Consider the following 21,318-nt stretch of genomic DNA (forward strand, 5'->3'; position numbering starts at 1 on the left):
TAGCCGGAACTACCTCTCCCGGCATGCCCCGCGCCGGCGCGGCGGGAAGGCGGGGCGGGGCCGGGTGCAGGTTTCTCCGCTCCGCTCCGTGCCGCTGAGGTGAGTGCAAGCCGCTGCTGCCGCCTCCCCTTCCTCTCGCCCTGAGTCCCCGCTGGCGGGGCAGCCTGCCCGCCGTTTCGTCCGGGCCGCCGCCGGAGAGCGAGGAGGGGGGCTGCCGGGCGGGCTGTCTGCTGCTCCTAGTGGGGGTGGGCGCCGCGCTTCAGGGCCGCCTCGGCCGGAGGACGGGGGTCCCGCCGGCCAGGCCTTCGGCTCCGCCGCGTTTTCAGTGCTTGGCTTCGCCTGTCAGCGCTACCCGAGCTGGGTGCGGGGGCTGCGTGTGCTGGTGCGCCCGGCCAGCCCGCTACCTCGCTGAAGGCGCCGCGAATTCGCGCCCGGCGGAGGGTGTGCTGTGCCCTAGCCCTCGGCGGGCACCCCTCCTTCGGGGGCGCGGGCTGAGCACCTGGCTGAATTCCACAGCGTGTCAGTGAGGGAGCTCTGGAAAAGCAACCCGTTACACGGGACAGCCCCGTAAAGGTTTAGGTATGAAGTTAACTTTGTGTGAGAGACCGGTCCAGAAGCGTTCAACGCTAGTGGCCTGAGAAGCACAGTTGATATTCTTAAGAGAAAGCTCCCTGAGGGAGACTGCATGCGTTGGGGGAAGAAAGGGTGGAGAGGTAGGGAGCTCCAGCACACAGGAGACGTCGGCGTTGGGGAGGACTGGGTTGGGCTGGAAAGGGCTGGGTGGAGGGCGGCTCGGTGAAGGTGGTTTCTGCTACCTTGCTGCTGCTCTGTTGCTAGAGCCAGGCCTCTCGCTTGCCAAAGAGTTTCTGCAACAGCACAGCCTATAGTGATTGTTGCATAAAGCTCTGATGTAAGAAAAATCTCTCTTCAATTGTTTGAGCCTCATATGTTATAACTACACAAGTTGGCTACTAGTCTAATGACTTTAGCAAATCATGGCAGAATCAGAATCTCAGGTGATAAACTGTATAAGGAGGGGAAGTTTTAATGTGGAGTAATGATGGATCTAATATGGAGTGAATGGTGTGTCTTACTAGATGCTGTAATTCATTCTCAAGATCCACACCAACAGCTACTTCTCAGTAGCCCAGACTGGAAGTCAATTATAGAATTTTGTTTAAATAAAGACTGTCTTTTTCTGAAATTGAATATGATGAATAAAAAGTTCATTTCATTTGGTAAAAATACTCAGTTAACGTATACTAAAGCCTGTGGAAGGAATACAGGAATGAGCCCTATGTTTTTTGCTCTTTAAGGGGTACTTTTATCATATACCAGCAAATTGCTTTTAAATCTTTACAGATAAATGGACTATAAGAAAATTGTGGATGAAGTTTCAGAAAAAATTTTATCATACAGTCAAGATACTTCAGGATGGAGGGTGATAAAAGTTTCAGTAAGAAAATATTACTTAATGTTTATAAAGTTCTTCTTATATTTTGTTACAAAAAGTGTTTAAAACTGTTTTCCTTTAAAAATTAGTTAACGACTCTTTATCAACTGCTAAGTTTTTATTTTTCCTTTTTCTACTTTGAGAAAAATGTTACAGTTTCTTCAAAGCCTTCAAAAGAGTATGCAGGAAATATGTAAGTATTTACATTTTGTTTGTCATTGTAATGAATAACAATATCGTTTTTGAACAGTGACACCCAAGATTGAAATGGAAGAGTTAACCATATTGTGTCCTCCGTGAGAGTGTTAAGTTTGTTTTGTTAGCTGTAGAGAAGATTTTGCACTGTAGTTACACTGGGTCAGCAGTAGGGCTGGAATACAAGAGTCGAATTTCCCAAGCAATTTTCAAATGTGTTATGAAAATTAAATACTATATAACACTTACTAATATAGAATAAGTAGATATGGAGTCACAGTTTTGGCCTGAAGTCAGTGACTCTTCCTGGTGGAATATTCTAGTCAAGCCATTACATCTTACCAGCTGGGCTTTGCTTTTCATACTTGTGAAATGACTGATACTCACACATGCAGACATGCTTACACTCTCGCTCTACCTTATCTGTCCTTTGTACCTTTTTCTTTCTGGCACCCGAAACTGAATTAACTGTACTGAGAATAAGAACGTTATATAATCTCTGGAGCAGCAACTTCATCTGTCCTTCCTTCTCTTGAGCGATGAATTCTGTGCTGTTGTTAAGCAGCTAGATTTGGCCCAAAGGGTGGAGTTGGGTGAGGCAGGCTGAGCTGATCTCACAGCTTCCTTTCACTGATAGAGTTGGTTCTATTCTTTACATTCCTCCTTTTCCCTTCCCCTCTCCTGGCTCTGCAATCGTGCTTCTCATTTATGGTAGCTGTGGCACCCAGCTGACCGTTTACCAAGCTGATTCAGCTCATTAAACCAGGGAAAAGAAAAAAAAATCTCACTGAGAAGTGTGCAAAAGCAGAGAAAAAGAGGATGCTTGCGAGATGTCCTTAGCCCCTCTCTCTCTCTCTCTTTTTTTTAATTAAAATGCCTAATGGGTATTAAATTATGTTAAATGTCAATCTTGACAGATAGGCAGTAGAGAAAATTTGCATCTGATTCTTTTTTATTCTCAATATGATGAGATGTTTGTGATTAGTGGTATTCTAAATCCAAAAGTCTTGCTTGGTTTTCTAATTATTTCTGAAGATTTGAGCAAAGAAGGTATTAATTACAGAAGACAATGCTAGATCACTAGTATTACAGAAGAATTACTCTATGGTATTATATTGGAAAATAGCTGTAATATTTCATTAGAATATGTTAAAGGTACTGTTATTAAGAATTTGCATACTTTGTATGTGGCATTATTATTGTATTTCAGATCTTATTTCAATAGAGGTGGATGTGAAGGAGTGAGAGTCTGATTGCTTAGAATTCATAAGAATGTGCCTGACTTTTTTTCTGTGGAGGAAAAAAATGTGGTACAGTCTCAATTGGGCATGAAGCCATTTTCAGTTGCACTCAGATCTGTATATAGCAAGTCCTTTGCAGTTAGGAGAAGCATCATCGTGCTTTCTGTCATTTGGTACTGGGAGCCAGAATCCTTCATTCTTTTACTTTTGTACAAATCTCTGTCACGTTAACAAGCAGTACTGGTCCCTAGCGTGTCTTTCGTGAAGGAACACTAGCTGTTTCTAGGAGCAAAAGTATAGCTGTTCCCATTTTCAGTTTGACATTGAATATTTATTAACTGCATATCACAAATGCCAGTTTCTTTTTTAATTGGCAGGAGTATTAACAGTTTGCTTTACTTGCTAAAAAAAATCAGTATGGAATCTGGTAGTGAAAAGCAATAGAGGTCCTTGCTTCAGTCAGGTGAAATATTTTTCAGCAGAGTTCAGGGGAGCATTAAGGTGATTGTTCAAGGTTGAATAGGATTTTGTTTGGAATTATGTCACCTAAGCTCAAGAAAGACAATGAGGTATGTATTTCAATTTGTCTAAGATACTGAGAGTAGATTTGGTGATCCAAATGGTCTTTAGCAGGCTTACTTCCTCTTTTTCCAGTGTTCTCAACAATCCACTATAAAAACTGGAAATTGAGATTTTTCACAAGTGTGCCCTTTCTTTTATTCTGGCAACTGTGTCTTTCAGAAGCCCTGCCTAGAAGAACTCCTCCTGATTAACAACTCACACTGAGTTTAGGAGAGACGATATTACAGGATGCAGGCGAGAGCTGCTTAGGGGATTGCTAAACATAAGTTCATGGGAGTTATGGAAATAAAGGGTGTATCCAAATATTAGTATGCTGGTTTTAACTGGTCCTGCCACAGCTTACGTTCGCTGTTTTTGAGTAGGCGTTAAAATGTTTTCCATTGGACCTGCTGTAGTTAGTGGAGAAGTGAGTTTCTGGAGTAGTCATATATGCTCACACTGTGCTCACTCTACCAAGGCAGTAAGGGGTGACAAGAGTTGCTGCAGAGTGAAGAAACAGACCCGTGATTTTACAGGGCCTCTGTGTTTGGGTTTGAACTTGGCTATCTTTGCTCTTTCTGACTTACACTCATGCATCATCAGGGTCTGTAAATCTGATTTCGTGTTTCTTAAACTGTTTGCAAGCATAGTCTCCTTTGAGCTTATCTGTTGTCACGCAGCATCCTTCACCTTTGCATTTAATTGCTGTCTGTGAGTGCTTACTGTAATGATTCACAGTTTCTCCAGGAACTAGGTGTGAGAATATCAGTATTTGTGAGCAGTTCCCGGCATTACAGGAGTTTCCTATTTCCTTGTTGAGAGGCCCCTCTTGCCCTCTGTGAATTTTTGCTTGAACTCCTTAGAAGGTTATGAACAAAAGTTGGAGAAGTGCCAGAATGTACTAGTTCATAAATAGTGAGACGATTTGCAATCAGTGTCAAAATGGATTGAAAGTATCTCTATAGAAAAAATAAATTAATAGATGAATTGTATATATTTTAATTAGCAGGTTCCTGTCTAATAGCTCACAAATAATTCACTTAAAATGTATGGTGTCAGGAATGTAATGGTCTCAAAAATCAGTTACAGAATAATAATTTTTATTACTACTTGAATTTTAATCAATCCATCGAGTGCAATCACATTCGTATGCTTTACCTCATCATAGCCTGGCATCCCCAATCACTAGATGCTCATTATTGTGTAACTTATTTTTCTAATTCATAAATGTGAATTCAATATCTGTTTTTTACACAATCTAGATACCGTGGAGAAGGGATAATTAAGGAAGTCCCTAGTAAAATTATTCCTTTTATGTATCTTCCTGAATATCGAAACAAATGGGACAAAGCATTACAATCTTACAAGCTGTTAGAAAGGATTGACCAGGTAATACGATAATTTAATACAAAGATTTTATTTTAGCTCTTTCTGCATGAATTATGGTGACTAAAAAGACCTCTACTGGGACAAAGAAAGCTTTCAATATGAAATACATTCGGGGTTGGTTAAAACTTCTAAACCTGTTGCTTATGTGAAATGGGTATGAAATGTGCCCCTCCCCTTAGGAGTTAAATATTTATTGTGAAATAAATGTCGTCAAGCATGCCAAGAATTCAGTCCATGGGAAACAACAGAAGCCTCCATCAAGAGTAGGGTGAGATACAATCACAAAAAAATGTAGGGAAAGCTGCGCTTTCACAGTGAGCATGGATTGCACAAATGAAAAAAAAAAAAAAATCACCAAAGTCAGGGGCAGCATGGAGATTGAATTGATGCTGTACTAGTGCTGTGAAATACTGTGTGTTCTGAATTCCAGTTGTTTGGGACTTTGTCTTAGGCACTCTGGAAACCCAGAACTCAGAATTCCTATGAAGAATATCAGTTCTGCGTTAGCTGGCTTTGATCTAACCACTTGAGAGAGATGGCCCTGTGTATGATGGAGAGAGGTCTCGGAACATATTACACATGTACGAATGACTCAAGTGTATAAAAGTATTCCCTAATCCAGAAGAAAAAAAATCCCCCCCTTTTTGTCTTCCCTGAACCTCTCTTTCACTTTCCTCTGCCTGGATCTGCTAGAGTGTTGTGGTTTTACCCAGCAGGCAGCCAAACACCACACAGCTGCTCGCTCACTCCCGCGCCCCACAGCGGGATGGGGGAGAGAATTGGGGGGGAAGTAAGATTCGTGGACTGAGATAAAGACAGTTTAATAGAACAGAAAAGGAAGGGAAAATGATAATAATAATGATAGAATATACAAAATGAGTAATGCACGATGCACTTGCTCACCACTTGCCGAGCAATGCCCAAACAGCGATCGCTACTTCTTGGACCACGCCTCTTATTTATATACTGAGCATGACGTCATGTGGTATGGAATACCCCCTTGGCCAGCTGTCTTGTGCACTTGGCAGAGCATGGCAAGCTGAAAAGTCCTTGACTACAGGGTACGTAGCAACAACTAAAAACATCAGTGTGTTATCAACATTCTTCTCATACTAAATCCAAAACACAGCACTAGGAAGAAATGTAACTCTATCCCAGCTGAAACCAGGACATAGAGTTGCTCAGATGTTAGGATGTAGTGGTACATCCAACTATATCTTCTTTGCTTTTTTTGGCATTGATTTAGTTTAACAGATTATACATCTTTGTCCTAGAACACAATGTGCAATCTAGCATGTGTATATTAATGCAAATAGGCATTCTGGCTCCACTAAACGTGGATACTAAATGTGCATATTCTGAGTTTTTCCAAAGATAAACTATATTCCTGCCTCAAATCTAGGCCACAGAGAATGGCAGTGAATCCCTACCCTGTGTTACTGGAAGATCCCTTTCACGGCTCTCATGATAGTTCAGCCCTAACTAGATATGGGAACTGTCATCTTATGCTAAAAATAGGAATCCATTTTTGCCACATTCTCCTTATTCAACATGTAATGCTGCTTTGCCAATTAAATAAAACTTTGCTTCTTGCATATTAATTCAAAAAATTACTTTTACTTACTTGTAGGACACTGGTATATACCACAGTGTAACACACAGTTATGGTATGGGACTGATTTCATCAAGAGATTTTGTTGACCTGTTACATGTTAAACCATATCCTGGTGATATCCTTACAACTAACTGTAAGTTGCACATAACTACTGCATGTTTTCATATTTTGGCTGCATTCTGGAAATCCTAAGGTGAATAACTGTAGAGTAAGTTCTGTATAGAGTACCTTGCTCTGTGTGTGGTCTTACTGATGTTAACAGTCTCCTCCTTTTTATCCCCAAAACAAAGCTGTTTTTTTTTAATACTGAAACTATCAAAATTGATCTTCAACGAAAATACTGTGTTGTTTAGTTTCCTATTATGCCTCTATTTGAAAAGTTGAAAAAAATGTAGTAGTATGAGGAAGCTAGAATTTATTATTTTACTACATAAATTCAGCATTTATTTAATAACACTTTTCTGTACTGGGTGGCTTCCTGACCAAATGCTACTTGCCTAATACGCTGCTCTCAGAGTGAACTTGCTAATTTGCTCCATATTTGATTCTCTTAGAACTCTGTGAACTTACATAAAATGTAAAATGATTAATATTACAACTATATGGCTAGGCAGAAAAATATCTCACTGCTACTTCATTTCTGTGCTGATCTTTTTCCTTTGTGTGGATCTTAGTACGTGGCAGAAAACATTTTTCAGCTTGGAACTTTACTGACCGATCAGTTTTTTCCAAGCCATACTCTTAAAATACTTTTATTATGCAAAAGTAATGGATAACTAACCAAAACAACCCCTGCTAACTACTACTGTGCATGTGTGCAGAAGTTTCCTCATCTTCTCTGCAATTGCATTTACTAATTAATGACATCTGCTGACAAACTGACTTCTTTGTCCAGAACTAAGCCACACCTCAACACTTACATATGTGTAATCACGTCTCAAGGATACTACTTTTGGATGTACCTGCCCAAACATCTATAGAAACTTTTACATGTACTTTTACTTGCACAAATATTTAATGTTCTTTAGGTGTTTTGTGTACAGAATGGAATCACTAAACACATCAGGGACCATATTGTGAGATCTTGTACTATCCCATAGTAGCTGGAGTAGTTTCTTGTTTTTAAAAGGTATTTTTGAGTCATATGATTGACATATATAAACATAATTAATTTGATTTTGCTTTTTGTATGTGGTGACTTACAGCTGTCAGTGTGGAATACTCCAACTGCCCTCCAACTCCCTCTTGTGTCCGAGGCTATAACAATCCCTGTGGGTATGTGTGTTCACCTTTGCCCGAGTAAGTATTTAAAGCCCCCTTATATTAGCATCTTTGGTTACTGAGTTGTCTTTGCTATACAAAGCTTAAAATTTACTGAACCACACAGCTTTTTTCTTAAATTTTATTTAGACAGTTTTATTCTGGGGAAACTTTAGAGTTTTGTGCAGATCAGTTTTGTGACTCAGATGATCTTTTGAAACAATTGAAACTTTTGTACATCCTCCACTTTTCCATCAGTAATTTCAACAGAGATGAACTATAAATTGTAAACTTTTGTCCATCTCAGTAAGTTTCATAGCAAGAGTAACAAGTGTTAACTGAAGGATTTTGCTTCTTTCATCACAGGAATCCAGAGCATTCTAAGCTAGTTGTATTTATTCAGCCAGAACTAGGAGGAATGCTTCCAGTTTCTGTAGTGGAGACAGCATTACCTACTACTCTCATAAATTTAATCACTGAAACAAGAGCTGGACTGAAAGGTTTGAAAGACCATAATTGAATGTAAGTGGAAAATAATAAGCATTTAAGTCACATGCATCTTTTACTTGGATTCATTTTTAAAGTAGGTGATGAAGTTTATTTTAATTGAGGTTTATGTGGAAATATATAAAGCTTAACTGTTAAAATGGTGAATGCTGGTTTTCTCTGTTCGTGGGAATGATGCAAGAATTTACACTGAAGTGCCCTCAAAGTACAGGATGTCGCTTTCAATGTAATCAGGTGATGTTTTGTAGTATTTTTGCACTTTATATGCAGAGTATATATATATATATATATATGAGAGAATCTGGTGATATAAATTATAGCAGTGTTAAAATACAGTAGTCAAATATTTTGCCATAGCTTTAAACACACTTTGATAAATTCTTACCTCAATTATGTATTCTTGACTGAAACAAGCAAACATCTTGTGTACTACAGACTTTAAACATGTTTATTAACTGGAAGTGTGCAAGGGTAATTAGCAACTATTTCACTGTTTTGGAATTAAATATTTGAAGAAAAGCCTGATTAATTTGTATACAGCATCTCATTAAAAGCTGCTCTTTATACACACAGTTGTTTGTCATTTTCTGAATCCTGAGCACCAAACCCAAATGATTTTTATATGCTGAGTAATTTCCAGGAACAAGCTGGTGATATCATTCATTTGGAATTAATGTTTCCCATGACCCTGTAGTATTTCTGGTATCTCTAGTTACGAGTTAACTGCAGGGAAGAGTGATAGCCACGTGAATAGCAATTTCCATTACAAATCACAGAAACAGTGGTGCAAATTAAAGTAAAGTGTCGAAATTGCTTTCATCTTCTCTGCTTAGTGCCCTCCCAAGTTGTTAGAAACAAGTAACTGCACACATAGTATAATTCAATGAAAATTAAAAGTAAAAATTCCTTCCCTCAGTCAGCGTGTTAAGGTATTAATAGTAAATACTAAAATATGTTTGCATACTATAAGAAAGAAAAATAACAGACTAATTACTACTTAAACAGAGTCACCAGCAGGTTTTATGTCAAAAGTTTTCAAAATACACTTTTAATATTCACATCTTTACAATTTACAGTAAACTTTTCATAACTAAAGTGCCTTATAGTGTCACTACTATGAAAAATGTTTCACTGTGGTTTAAAATACCTTAGCAAACTGTTAGGCTGTGACAAACATGGTGCTGTATTCCTTCTTCCTTTATTTGTTTTAGGCTTTTCAGGGGGTTTATCCATAGAAGTTTTGGACACAGGTTCCTGATTCTTCCATTCAGCTAGCAGTTCTTCTTGCACATCTGCAGGTAGTTCATAAAAAGTCTTTCTGTCAACATTAGGAGGAAATACAATTCCTGCTTGTGTACTGTCAGTTTTATCCTCGGAAGGTGTTTCAAAGGCCTGCTTATCTTCATCCAAGACAGGGACAGGCAGAACATTTCTGCTGGCTCCACCTTCCAGAGATGACAGATCTCTCCCTCTGAAGCTCAGAGAGTCAGGAGGTTGTTTTTCCATACTGGTGCTGGTCAACGCACTTCTGGGACACTCAGAAGAACAACTGGCCCGGGAGCTGTGTGCCAGAACAGTTGCAGATTCGTGAGCTGACGCGAGATGTATGCTGCACCCTGAGTGCGTATCACTGCTTAGTCCCTTAGAATTTGGGGAAGTGCTGTATGCCTCTCCTGGAAAACATACTGATGGCTGACCCGAAACATTCTCAGTAGGGATCGCTTCTGTTTTTTCAGAAATAATTTCTTTTTGAATATCTTCCGGAAGTTCCCTGAAGACTTTCTGGTCAATATCACCAGGAGACAAATGGAATAGAAAGTCAGGAATTCCTGCTTTTTTTATATTGCTTTTCTTCTCCTCTGAAAGTTTCCTGGTTTTTGTAGTTCCAGTTTTGTTGCTGTTCTGGTTCCAAGAAGCACTTCCCTCACCTTTTGAGACATCTTCCACTTCCTGTGGCAAAAAATGTATGTAAAAGCATAAGTAAGTTCTGTGTAATCTGCTAGTTACCAAGCACTATTTTACTAAGAGCAAGTTCTTCAAATTACTCCGTAACAGACTAAATTTTTTTTTCCGTATGATCGGTACTGGTTTTTTTAAATCTTATTTTCAAACATAGACCTTAAAAAGTACATACACGTAGGAATTCTTTTCTTATTTTAAAGTAGCGAATACTTTGAAGTTACGTTTTATTGCTTTAAAACTCTGTGGAACTTTAGAATACACGATATGATGTTATCCCTCATATTCCTGAGCAGTTGAGAAACAGACAAGTTTATCAATACGCAAAATTGCTATGTCAAGACCGAAACAGTAAATTCATTACACAACATAATACAAAAACTTAGTAACTTCAAAATTATGTTCTGAAAGCATCTTGTGGAAATACGTAGCAGTGTTTCCACAGACAGCTCCTACACTACAGCATATGCAGTTGGGAGGTAGGAGATGTGTTCAGTTCCGAGCAGGCATTAGAAGCTCACTAGATCAGAAGCTAGTGCTAGTGGCCCATACAGAATTGAATCTTTGATTACTTTCTAGTCTGAACAGGGAGACTTGAGAATGCACAGGAAGATAAATAATCACTGTGAAAGTATCTCAATAAAAGCAACAAGGTAAATTATAAGCAACTTTAAGGAGATTTTAGTCTAAGGTAAAAGATGCTTCAGTATGACAATATCCGAGTAAGTGGCCTGTTGCTTCACAAATGCTAAATAAAGGGCAGATCTTACTGGAATGAACAGCCAAATTCAGCAGTTATTTTTTGGAAGACATAAGTTTGGATTTCTCCCTTGGTGAATTCTGTTCTCTTCAGTTAAGGGGCTTGATAACCTAGCTGGCTGTCCCATTCAAGACAGTATTAAACCTCTTTTAAGCAGTCTATCTAGCAAACAAGTAACACCTGCTCAGAAGACTCCAAATATATCTTCATTTTTATCAGGTGAATAAAACTTATGATCCTAAAAATTCTAAAGCAGTTAAGGTTCAAATCTGTATAATCAAGACAGAAATACCTCAGAACTTTCTTATCTGCAGATAGTTTTCAGTATCTTTCAGCTTACCCGGCCACGTTTACCAGAGCCTGATGACGGTGACATCTGCTTTAGATAGAAACCAATTGATCCTTTCTTGCTGCTAGGAAGATCTTTGAGGTTGGAGAAGCAGACACTCAAAAGGGTAAGATGAAATGGTAGATCTACATTTATCATCTTTCGAAAGAGTTTCATTAGTATATCAACCAATGGGGAGATAACGTTGCTGCTTTCTAACAGAAAAAAGGTTGGAAAAAAGCAATGTATAAAATCAAGATTAACTAACTGAGCAAGATTGATTTAAATAGCAAAGTACAAAGGCAAACACTGCCAAATGCTTCCAAAATAATCTGTCAATATAGTCGTTAACATGTTCACTCTGCCCTGTCAGGTATGACCTGAATTGAGTAACAGACTTTTTTTTCCCCCTCCAGTAAAAATGCTTAATTTCACATCTGTGAAGATTACTTCATAGTATGTACTTACGTTAGAAAAGAAGAATTACAGAATACAAGCCAAGCTGAATAGATATGAGAAATGATCTAATTCTACCAAAAAGGGCCTTTACAGGGCCATGTAGGTATATAACATTACCCCAACACTGGTAATAACAACATGGTTTACTGGAGTTTGCATGACTATATGAGCTGAGAGTAATTGTTAGTCTCCTCCAATGTAGAAGTCCAGTAGCAATTTTGAAGTGAGAAGCTACACAGACTTTCAACAACTTCTCTAGGACTGTGAGAAGTAATTCAGGAATTGAAGTCAGGGAACAGTGATTCTCTGTGCTGACGCAGTAGTGATTCAGATTTATTTCCTCACCCCAGTATGAATGAAGTGTCAAGTGAATTGCAATTGCTGGTTGGAAAGCTTAAGTCTGAGAAGGATGAAAGCCTTTATGTTATTAATTTTCAGTGGTACATCAAAAAGATGTTTTATTACATACTAAATCTGAGAACATAATTCAAATCCCTAACAGAAAAAAGCAGATTATTAATCTGGGAAGCAGCCCCCAGTCACCCTTTCCCACCCCATCAAGAAATTTATTGCCAGGAATCCAGCCAGATTGGGTTAAAATATGGTACTAAAATAGAAGTTACTCCTACAGTGAAGTTCTATACGGTTTTAGCATATCTCATCAAGATACATCCATTACAAGTAATGGAAGTGTTTCCAAATATTAAATGTATGGAATATTATAATGAAATTCAGTAACGGAATTTTACAGAGAAGTTAGGTGGTAGCAGCACAAAGTTGGTACTTTCAAAAATTCTAAGTTTACCTTTTCCAAATTTCTGAATGAGATGAGGTGGAATAGGACACTGACGACTTTCCCGATTAAACCATTTATCGGTTGAGGAGAACTGGCGTATGGTCAGTCTTACTGTGTGGGGTTGTCTTCCATCTTTGCATATTCTAAGGATTAATGTGCACAAAGCAATAAGCATTACGACGAGTATTTTTCAGAGCGTCTATGGAAACTTTCACAGCATCTAGGTTACAAAGTCACTTAAATTAAGCGTTACAGATCTCTCCCGTCTTCTGGCTTTACTCCAGTGATTATACAGGGAACTTGGGGTCCTATCTGGTTCCCTTAATTACCCATAAGTTAGAAGTTCAACACAATGTGAATACTGTCTCCAAAAGTTTTCAACCGAAGTGAATGTGAAAATTAAGTGGGTAAGTCTGCAATACTGCCACGTTTCAATATTTTAATACATTTAAAGTAGTACAGTCTTCGCAGTTATACCCTGTATAATCCTCAGCTTCTAGCTCTTCTTTTTGTTTTTCAAGGAAACGTCCCCACTTTAGCAGCTGGATTTTGGATGAAGGATAAGAAACAAAATATGTCATTGTTTCTTTCCGCCTCCAAAGGCACGGGGGTATTTTCTCTACAAAAAAAATTTCTCAATTCTCCATGTTGTAAACAAGTTAGGACAAACAGCCTCACTTCAAATTTTGTGATTATTGAGCAATGTCTGAGATGCAGATAAAAGACTGCTTGCCCACAACGTTAATATAACTAAAATAGATACATCTATTGTGAGACTTGCATAGATGTGGGGACAGAAAACATTTTAAGACTTGTAGATTATTTGAAGGTTTGGAGAGACATGCAGAGAATATGAAAATATTTAGAGAAAAAAAAATTAAAAACTAATGGGGGACACAAAGGCTATTCAGGACTGACACAAAGAGGGATTAAAAAATCAGAAGTTGAAGCATGGCAGAGCAGGAAACACAGTTCAGTGCTGCTAGAATATTACTCCTTTTTATTAATTTCTTTTAAGTAAAGAGAGTCACAGGATAGAAAGGGAGGATAGGAAAATTACAGTAGTCAAGACATGAGTAAATGCATCCTCCTGCTAAGCTGGTGCTTTTGTCAGGTATCTTGGGTTTGGATGCTGCCTGGATTCACAGGGGAAGGGAAGGAGGAAGAAATGAAAATGTTCTTTAGACTGACAGAAAAAGAAGCTGTGGAACAGGAGACAAGTGCAAATGGTGATAACCAAGGGTCTGAAAGTAGAGAAAGTCACTTACGCAAAGAGAAAGAAAACCTAGGGTTCTTCACAGAGATTAGCGAAGATGCACTAAATACTGTGGCGCACAACCAAAGCAATAGAGAAGGATCAACAAATGGCATGTGCAAAGTTCTTTATCAGACAGGCTGCACAGGAATGGAAGGGCTGGCAGCCAGCCTGGGGGCAAGACGGAAGATGGCGGCAAGAGGAAAGTAGGGCAACGCAGCAGGACAATCCAGGAATTGAGAAAAAAGAGACCAAAGGGGAAGTTGGAGAGGCAGGTGCTGTCCCTATACATGGCATTTTGCTGAGAGACGAAGTGTAGAGTACGAGACAAACCTAACATATGTTGCAAGTCCCTTCAGGTCACAAATTCAGTCATCAAAAAGAGCTACTGAAGACAATCACCTGTCTAATAGGTTAGGAAGCAGTTCTTCAATTTTCTCTTTAACTTCCACTTCTGATGAACATTTTTTAAAGGAATCTTCATCACTAAAGGACTAAAAAAACACATTAGTCCTCTCAATTTTATATTTACTTCAAAATTCTGAAGAGGAAAAAAAGTATCACAATTAAGTGTGTAGAATTAACACTAAGATATCTTTGACACTCAGAGCTCAACTGAGTTTCAGGAGAATTATATGTTAATTTGAGTTCTACTAGAGAATACATACAAAAATGCATCATTTTAGTTAGTCCAGCAAAGCTGTGTAAAACTAAAAGCAATTTTTTTGCTCTTTATAAAGTACTTCAGAACAATACTTGTACCTGAGGAGGGCCTGATGGAGTCACAGGGGAGTCATCTTCTCCGTAGCTGAGGTTTTGGATACGCTGAGCAATAGGAACACCTAGTTCTTTCTCTAACACAGCAGACGGAAACGCTTGAAGATCACACACGTTCCTAATGCCCAGTGTTTCAAGACGTTTAGTAGTTTTGTAGCCAATGCCTAATTAAAATGTGCATTAAAAATACACAGAAAAGTGAAAAAATATATATACATATATATAAAAAATGCCCTCCCATGTAGTACTGACAATTATTTTCACTACTGCAATGCAGGCTTTTCAGCAACATTTTTGGTGAGTTTCCATTTGAGTTTTAGCATCTGCCATTAGAAAAGCCATACTGGAAAACAGCAAAGGCCTGCCTGCATCTGTAGCCTGCATCAGTGCTTCCTGGCCAACAGCACAGTGTCAGTGTAGAATAATTAGAAAAGTACTTCCTCAGAGTATTCTATCAGGCCCCAATTCTATCAGTTTTAATAACTGTCAGTAGGTTTCCAGTCAGCAAGTTTAAAAAAGTTTGTATTTAAAATCTAGTATCAACCACAATGTTTAGGCTTCAACAAAAATAAACGGAGATTTAGTATTTTTGAAGGTATCTTGTAAAGTGACATTTATGTCACAACCAAAAATTAAGAAAACTGAAGTCCTTTCATTCCTTCTGCTAAAAAAAACGCAAACAGCTTATGAAAAAAAAAAGAAAGCACACCCTGCTGCCTGCTTGCGAGAACTAGATTTTACAATTATTTCAGCTGTAATTTTTTCTTATCTTAAGAGTTGTCAATATGTTCTCTATCTATGCTCATAGCACCATACTTACCCGGCAGTTTTTGGATATGATCAAGGCTGCGTATTAGATCTTGACAGCTTTCAGGAAGAAGAATTGTTTGCTGATTTGGTTTAAAGGTCCCAGATACTAGTTTAGACAGTAATTTGTTAGAGGCCACTCCTGCACAGCCTGTGAGGCCCAGTCTCGCATATATGGCTTCCCTGAACTCTTCTGCAATCTGAGATCCAATAACTAGTCTTACATGCGTTGTATCATGCAAATTGATAGCTGCAAAAGAAAAAGAAAGCAGTGTTCAGTATGTAAACAGTCACCTAGTTAGCCAATTCTCTAGATTTAGGTATTTTTTACATTGCATTAAAGCAGTACAAGGAAGTATGGTCTCACAGGTCAAGTGGTATCACCATGGCTTCTATATCCAAGTTTAACTTCACTCTTATCTCCCCAAAACCCTGGTAAAAGGGAGACTGCTGCTGGCCAAACCCAGGGGCATACTGTCCAGGAAGCATAATGTTTACGGAGAATTTTAAATCTAAAATACAGTATATTTAAGAGATGTCAAAGAAAAGTATTAAATATCAGAGATTCTTGTACCAATGTAACCAAAGAGAGATTTACAAATCTTAATTTAGAGGGCTGCCTTTATTAATCACATACAAATGCCAAACGAGAAAAAGGAGTATACAGGCATTTCTCTCCTCTCCAAACCATATTCAAAGCCACCACAATAGCACAAAGTCCAGGAAAAAAACATCTGCTTTCCTTCCTAGTGCATGAAATGAGTATCACAGCATAGCTATTGCATTTGACAATGTACGAAGCAGCTCAGTTAGCTACTTCAGTCTCAGTAAGTCTATTCCTGACCTAATGGCTGTAGCAAAATTTTACTGTTTTTTGGTTTTCAGTTGTTAAAAAAACTCATTCAGTTTTGCCAATTGACAACAACATTCAAGCTGAAACAAAATTCTATGTCTTACCACAGTAAAACTACTTTAACGGAAAAAAAAGGACAATGAAAATCTGTTCTCCCAAATCATTGTACATGCTTATCTACCACAGAGATTTTTTTTTGTACAATCTAATTGGAATGCTGATTAACATTTGTGATACATGCACTCTCAAGCACAGAAACCAAGCACAGAGCAATACAAGTTTCTAACTGTTCAGCTCTGGACAATACTTAGAAGCAGACAGATACTTTGTACTGAACTTCACAAATGTTTGCCTTATTTTTCAACGTGAAGCATGTTTAACTCACCTTGGTTGTTGTACACGTGGCCAGACACACAGACTGTGGAACATCCGCTTTGCTGTAGCTGGTTTAGTCTTTTCTCTACAGTCTCTGTGATATCCACAAAATTTTCATCAAACCCAAGCCTTTCCACCAGTGGACAAAATTCCTCCAACAACTCTAGGAAGAAAAGATACCCAAGGATAATATGCATACACCTCATAATGTGAGGTTTTCCTGTCTGCATCAATCCACAGCTTATTTCCCATGGATTCAAGTAGGATGCTTGCATGAAGAGAAACACTGTTCTCTTCCAGATAAAATAATAAGGCATTTATTTTAGCAAAGGTGAAGAGGAGGAGTATTTCTTCATCCCACAACTACCTCTCTCATCTGCTTTTCTTCTCCCCAAATCTCTTTTTTTCCTCATTTCTTTTTGAAATTATAGTTCTGAACCTCTGCAGTACTTTTTCCTAAGGAAATCTGTTTCCCAGCTAGGTGGGTTTTCACTTTTAAGGTATTACTATTTCACCTGCTAACACTGCTAATGATAAAAGCAGTAATCAATGACAATGCTGGCGTATCATTTAATTAAGAGATACTGGAGAAGTTCACCCACTCGAAGGGTTCAGCGTTCTGTCCTCCGTTGCTTCACATTTGGAAATATATTACTGCAGTCAGTATTTAAATAAGAAAAATTGTTCCTAAAGAACTACATGGCATAATCCTAACATAGCATAGAAATCCCATATAACATCAGTACGATACATTTATAGTGCCTGACCCAGATTGCAACCAAGTCTAATAGCTTATTTGATGAAATATTGACATTGTACGACTGTAAATAGTATCGCTGTGGTATAAGGCTCATTCTTACAAGAACTTTTAGAGCAGGAAAACGTCATATACTATTGCACACGTGTGCACATGCACACAGAGTTTAACAGAAAGTGTTTGTCGTCTACTGAAAATTTGTTAATTTTGTACCTGTAACCTTGTACGACATTTCCCTGTATGGAGTTAGGTCTTCTCCATTAACCAGTATCAGCTGAGGACACTTCTCTTTAGCATCCTTGACAGACATCAGTTTCTTAACTCCAAGTTTTCTGGCTTCATAGTTACAGGTAACTACGAGGTATTTCTGTTGCACACCTAAAAATAAAGATTAAATGTTTTTTAAAGTTTAGGTTTCTTGGTACTTCACAGAAGACCACAGTGCTTTCTTGCCACTGCAAAGACTGCAAAGCGTATGCTTTGATCAGAACACATCATAGAACAAGCAAACAAACCAACACAACAGTCTTATTCTACAAGACTATGAGAAGGACAGCTCTCTTGATTTAGATTACTGGATGGTAAGAACATTTTAAAACCTTATAGATATTTTTTCCCATTGTAATACCGCTCTTAATTTTGAGCCTTTTCAGGCAATCTTACCCGTGAAAGAACTCTTTATGCAACAGTCATTTTAGGATGTACTTTCTCCACTATCGTAGACACTACTGACTGCCTCGCATTCATTCTCAAGTTCTGGATGGAATAAAGCATGCTTTAACCATGACTGTGCCAAAAGGCTCAGGCTCACCTGTGGAGCTCAGCCCTCTCTATGCCCATGTACGTTATAAACCAGCGTCAATCCCCAGGACTGCTCAGACACGTCGGCAAGTGCCTGTACTTGCGCTCGAGGATTTATTAATCTTGTAGTCACAGCTACATAGAGTCTAGACTGCACCTTGCTCCCTCTGGATGTGGTTGCAGCTCTGGTGTGACTGCCTGTATCTCACCACACAGGCATGTCCTTAGTTTATTCATGTCCTTAGTTTCTTCTGCCTGAATACACATAATCCCCAAATTAACAGCAAAGTACCTAAAGGCTTGTCTCTTAATTCAGGATTACGGATCATTTCTACTTGTGCATAAAAGCAGTCCAAGTCAACGTGCAGAATCACTCTGCATGCTGCGCTTCTTGCTAATACAGACTTGCTGTGGCCTGCTGCAAGGAAAGTAAATGAACAGATTAAAAATTACTAGCCGCCTTACATGTGATGTAACAATTTTTTAAAAATTAATCTATACTAATAAACAGATATTACAAGAATATAAAATTTACAAGTTTTATACTAATTCTAGCGCTAGTAATTCCAGGATTACTTACGAGCGCAAGTCGTCATTACTACTAAACACTCCCATTTTTGGAGTGTCGGTTGTATTTGTTTTTCACTGAACCATTTTAGTACATCGCTTTACTGATACAACATCCTTTCACAATGGAACACTGAAACTTCTTTTTAATATATTCCTGTAAAATAATCTGTCTTTAACTCCACTATCAGATATCTGCCTTTCCCAGGGGCAGCCAATGAGGATGGCAAATCACCATCCAACAAACAGCAAACCCTGCTATGAAAACAAGCCCGCCAAATTAAAAAAAATAAGAGAAAATAATAATAATAAAAGGTTTTTATTTCTCTAAGCTGAAAATATCCCCAATTAGTTGATATAGTCCAAATGAAACCCTGGTATGCTGTTTTGGGGGCGGAGGAGATGGTGTTTTCAATGTCTACTGAGGTCTCTTGTTCTAAGTGGAGACCGGCAAGATCACAGAAATAATTAAAAACGGCAGGGTTATGGCTGCCGAGGAGAGGCCCTCCCCTCCTCACCGCTCCCGCAAGGAGCTCGCATCCGTTTCCCTCGGAGGGCAGGGACACGGCTCGGGCTCGGACGCCCCCACGCAGCTCCTGCCTTTTCATCCCGGCGCGGCAACTCCGCCTTCCCGGCCCCACGCGTGTGTCCGAGCCACGGAGCCCCTGTCCGGGCAAGAAGGCAGTGCTTCAGCGCGGAGCGGGCCGCGCTCGGTCCCGGGCGAGCCGCCGGGGTCGCCGCGGTACGCGAGCTCCGGCCCACGGTGGCTGCCGCCGCTCCCCTCGGCAGCCGGCGCCATTGCGCCCCGCCCCGCCCCGCCCCGCCCCGTCGCCGCCGGGGCCCGCGCTCACACGGGGCGGGCGGAGCGGCCCCGCCGCCCGGCTGCGGGCGAAGCCAGTCCTCCTCGTCCTCCTCCGTAGGCGGCGGGAAGGGCTCCATGCCGCCTCAGGGCTGACTCATCCGCCGCAGAGCCGCTCCCTGCAACCACCGCCGCCGCCGGCGGGGACGGCCGCGCTCCCGCAGCTCCCTTCGCGCTGCGCCCGCCCCGCGGAGGAGGCGGCCGGAGGGCCGCGCCGCGCAGGTCCTAGCGCCGCGGCGGGGGCGGCGGGTGAGGGCCGGGGCCTCCGCCGGACGCCTGCGGGCTGCGAGGCCGCCGAGCCCGGCCCCGGCGCCCCGAGGGACCCCGCGGGAGGGCGGCCGGCTCTGAGGAGGGCGCGGGGCCGGGAGAACGGGGGCACGGGGACCTCCCGAGAAGAGACGCGGGGACGCAGCCCTTCGCTTGTGCCATGTGGGCTTTCCGCTGTGGCGGCGGGGCGGCTCCCTGACGGGACTGCCGGGTGTCAGCGTCGTGTTGCGGGAAACCGCCCCGAGCACGGCAGAGCCCGCGGGTCCCGGGAGCGAGCGGCAGGGCCGCGGCCCCGCGCTGAGGGCGGTCAGCCCGCTGAGGGGAAGGCGTCGCGGTGGTTGGAGCGTAGAGGACACGAATAAACTAAACGTGGGGGGTCGAGCGAAATGTGGTGCTCGTGGACACCGTGGAGGGGAAAATGGGTGAATTCAGGTTTATGGTGGGCAGGTTTGCTGGCGTCCCTGTCCCGACGGGCTCTAACGCCGCAGCAGCCCCCAACCAGCCCCAACAGCCGCCGAGCACCGCTCTCCCTCACGCTGGGGGACAAGTGGGACGTGACGGACGGTTTCCTCCCGCCCCAGCACCTGCCGGCGCCGTTCCGCTCTGCGGTTCCTCCAGCCTCCGCCGCCGGAGAGCCCGAGCCCTGCCGCCGCCGCTCCCTCAGGCGCCCGAAGATGCCGGCGATGGCAGCTCGTGCCCCTGCCCGCGCCGGCGCCGCCGCTCTGTCCCGCCTACGGCGCTCTCTATGGTCGGCGGGGTTGGCCGCTCTGGCCCCTCTAGGCCGCGCCGCGCCCCGCTCGGAGCGCCGCTGACACGGATTCCGGGGCTCGGCCGCGGAAGCGGGCGCCGGGTGAACGCTCCGCCGGCTGCGCGCGCAGCCCGCGCTCCTGGCGCCGAGCAGCGCGCCGCGGCCGCCATCGCCAGGGGGTCCCGGCCCCGGCCGTGCCCGGGAACAATAAAGCTCTTGTTGAGAGCGCCGGGGGCTGGGCGCCGGGCGAGCCCCTTCCCCGCTCGTCCCTCCTCCTCCTCCGCCGCCGCCGCCTCGGGCCCTGCGCCCGGTGCATGGAGAAGCAGGGCAGGATGGACTGCCCCGCGCTGCCCCCGGGCTGGAAGAAGGAAGAGGTGATCCGCAAGTCGGGCCTCAGCGCCGGCAAGAGCGATGTCTACTACTTCAGGTACGTGCCGGCGGGACCGCCCGGCCCCTGACAGTCCGCTGCCCCGGCGGGACGGGGCCGGCCCGGGCAGGGGCCGGCGCCAGCGCTCCTCCGGCCCCGCACCCCCCCCGGCCCCGCACCCCGGCACCACCACCTGCTCCCCGAGCCCCCTCTCAGGGGCGGCGGGGAGGGTCGGGGCCGGTCCCGCTCGCCTCCTGCCGCCCGCCTGTCAGGGGCCGCGGGGAGTCCCGCTCCCCTCCCGCCGGCCCGCCTGTCAGAGGGCCGGTCCCCTCCTGTCGCCCGCCTGTCAGGGAGGTGCCGCT

At 42.3% G+C, this 21,318-nt stretch overlaps 3 protein-coding genes across 11 annotated transcripts in view; 2 read left to right on the forward strand and 1 right to left on the reverse strand.

Moving 5' to 3' along the window:
• The first annotated feature begins 40 nt into the window (after positions 1–40).
• LOC142074922 (stAR-related lipid transfer protein 6-like) lies at positions 41–9,515 on the forward strand. Of its 4 annotated transcripts, none has more exons than XM_075135929.1 (8): positions 72–99; positions 1,363–1,456; positions 1,597–1,646; positions 4,713–4,839; positions 6,470–6,587; positions 7,660–7,753; positions 8,081–8,236; positions 9,433–9,515. In XM_075135929.1, the coding sequence occupies exons 2-7, from the start codon at positions 1,367–1,369 to the stop codon at positions 8,232–8,234; spliced, it is 633 nt and encodes a 210-aa protein (XP_074992030.1). In that variant the 5' UTR covers positions 72–99; positions 1,363–1,366; the 3' UTR covers positions 8,235–8,236; positions 9,433–9,515. The 4 variants fall into 4 exon arrangements, with proteins under 4 accessions (XP_074992032.1, XP_074992030.1, XP_074992029.1 ...); XM_075135928.1 differs by lacking the exon at positions 72–99 and adding an exon at positions 350–579; XM_075135931.1 differs by lacking the exon at positions 9,433–9,515 and having other exon boundaries at positions 41–99; positions 8,081–8,789.
• LOC142074920 (DNA polymerase iota-like) lies at positions 9,006–20,603 on the reverse strand. 6 transcript variants are annotated; one of them, XM_075135923.1, is made up of 10 exons: positions 20,426–20,603; positions 18,441–18,566; positions 17,561–17,725; positions 16,601–16,753; positions 15,376–15,612; positions 14,541–14,719; positions 14,181–14,272; positions 12,533–12,666; positions 11,281–11,483; positions 9,006–10,171 (listed from the first exon to the last, which is right to left on the reverse strand). In XM_075135923.1, exons 2-10 carry the CDS (start codon positions 18,475–18,477, stop codon positions 9,350–9,352), a joined length of 2,022 nt encoding a protein of 673 aa, XP_074992024.1. In that variant the 5' UTR covers positions 18,478–18,566; positions 20,426–20,603; the 3' UTR covers positions 9,006–9,349. The 6 variants fall into 6 exon arrangements, with proteins under 6 accessions (XP_074992024.1, XP_074992022.1, XP_074992021.1 ...); XM_075135921.1 differs by lacking the exon at positions 20,426–20,603 and adding an exon at positions 19,567–19,742 and having other exon boundaries at positions 18,441–18,563; XM_075135920.1 differs by lacking the exon at positions 20,426–20,603 and adding an exon at positions 19,567–19,742.
• Positions 20,604–20,668: 65 nt separating this feature from the next.
• The window catches only part of LOC142074921 (methyl-CpG-binding domain protein 2), a 41,690-nt gene continuing 41,040 nt past the window's right edge, over positions 20,669–21,318 (forward strand). Inside the window, exon 1 of the mRNA XM_075135927.1 lies at positions 20,669–21,016. Coding sequence (XP_074992028.1) covers positions 20,904–21,016 — 113 coding nt within the window. The 5' untranslated portion in view covers positions 20,669–20,903. The remainder of the gene's footprint in view (positions 21,017–21,318) is intronic.

This window comes from Calonectris borealis, chromosome W (assembly GCF_964195595.1).
Source record: "Calonectris borealis chromosome W, bCalBor7.hap1.2, whole genome shotgun sequence".
NCBI classification, from domain to species: Eukaryota; Metazoa; Chordata; class Aves; order Procellariiformes; family Procellariidae; genus Calonectris; species Calonectris borealis.

What these genes read in the sequence shown, in the direction of transcription:
- LOC142074922 (XM_075135931.1), top strand. Translation starts at nt 1,367, where the DNA reads ATGGACTATAAGAAAATTGTGGATGAAGTTTCAGAAAAAATTTTATCA. An exon ending in TGTTAGAAAGGATTGACCAG is followed by an intron (nt 4,840 to 6,469) that starts GTAATACGATAA and finishes ACTTACTTGTAG; the next exon opens with GACACTGGTATATACCACAG. An exon ending in GTGTGTTCACCTTTGCCCGA is followed by an intron (nt 7,754 to 8,080) that starts GTAAGTATTTAA and finishes CTTTCATCACAG; the next exon opens with GAATCCAGAGCATTCTAAGC.
- LOC142074920 (XM_075135920.1), bottom strand. Translation starts at nt 19,654, where the DNA reads ATGGAGCCCTTCCCGCCGCCTACGGAGGAGGACGAGGAGGACTGGCTT. An exon ending in ATTAAGAGACAAGCCTTTAG is followed by an intron (nt 17,726 to 18,440) that starts GTACTTTGCTGT and finishes CTTTATTTTTAG; the next exon opens with GTGTGCAACAGAAATACCTC. An exon ending in TCATATCCAAAAACTGCCGG is followed by an intron (nt 14,720 to 15,375) that starts GTAAGTATGGTG and finishes CATTTTAATTAG; the next exon opens with GCATTGGCTACAAAACTACT.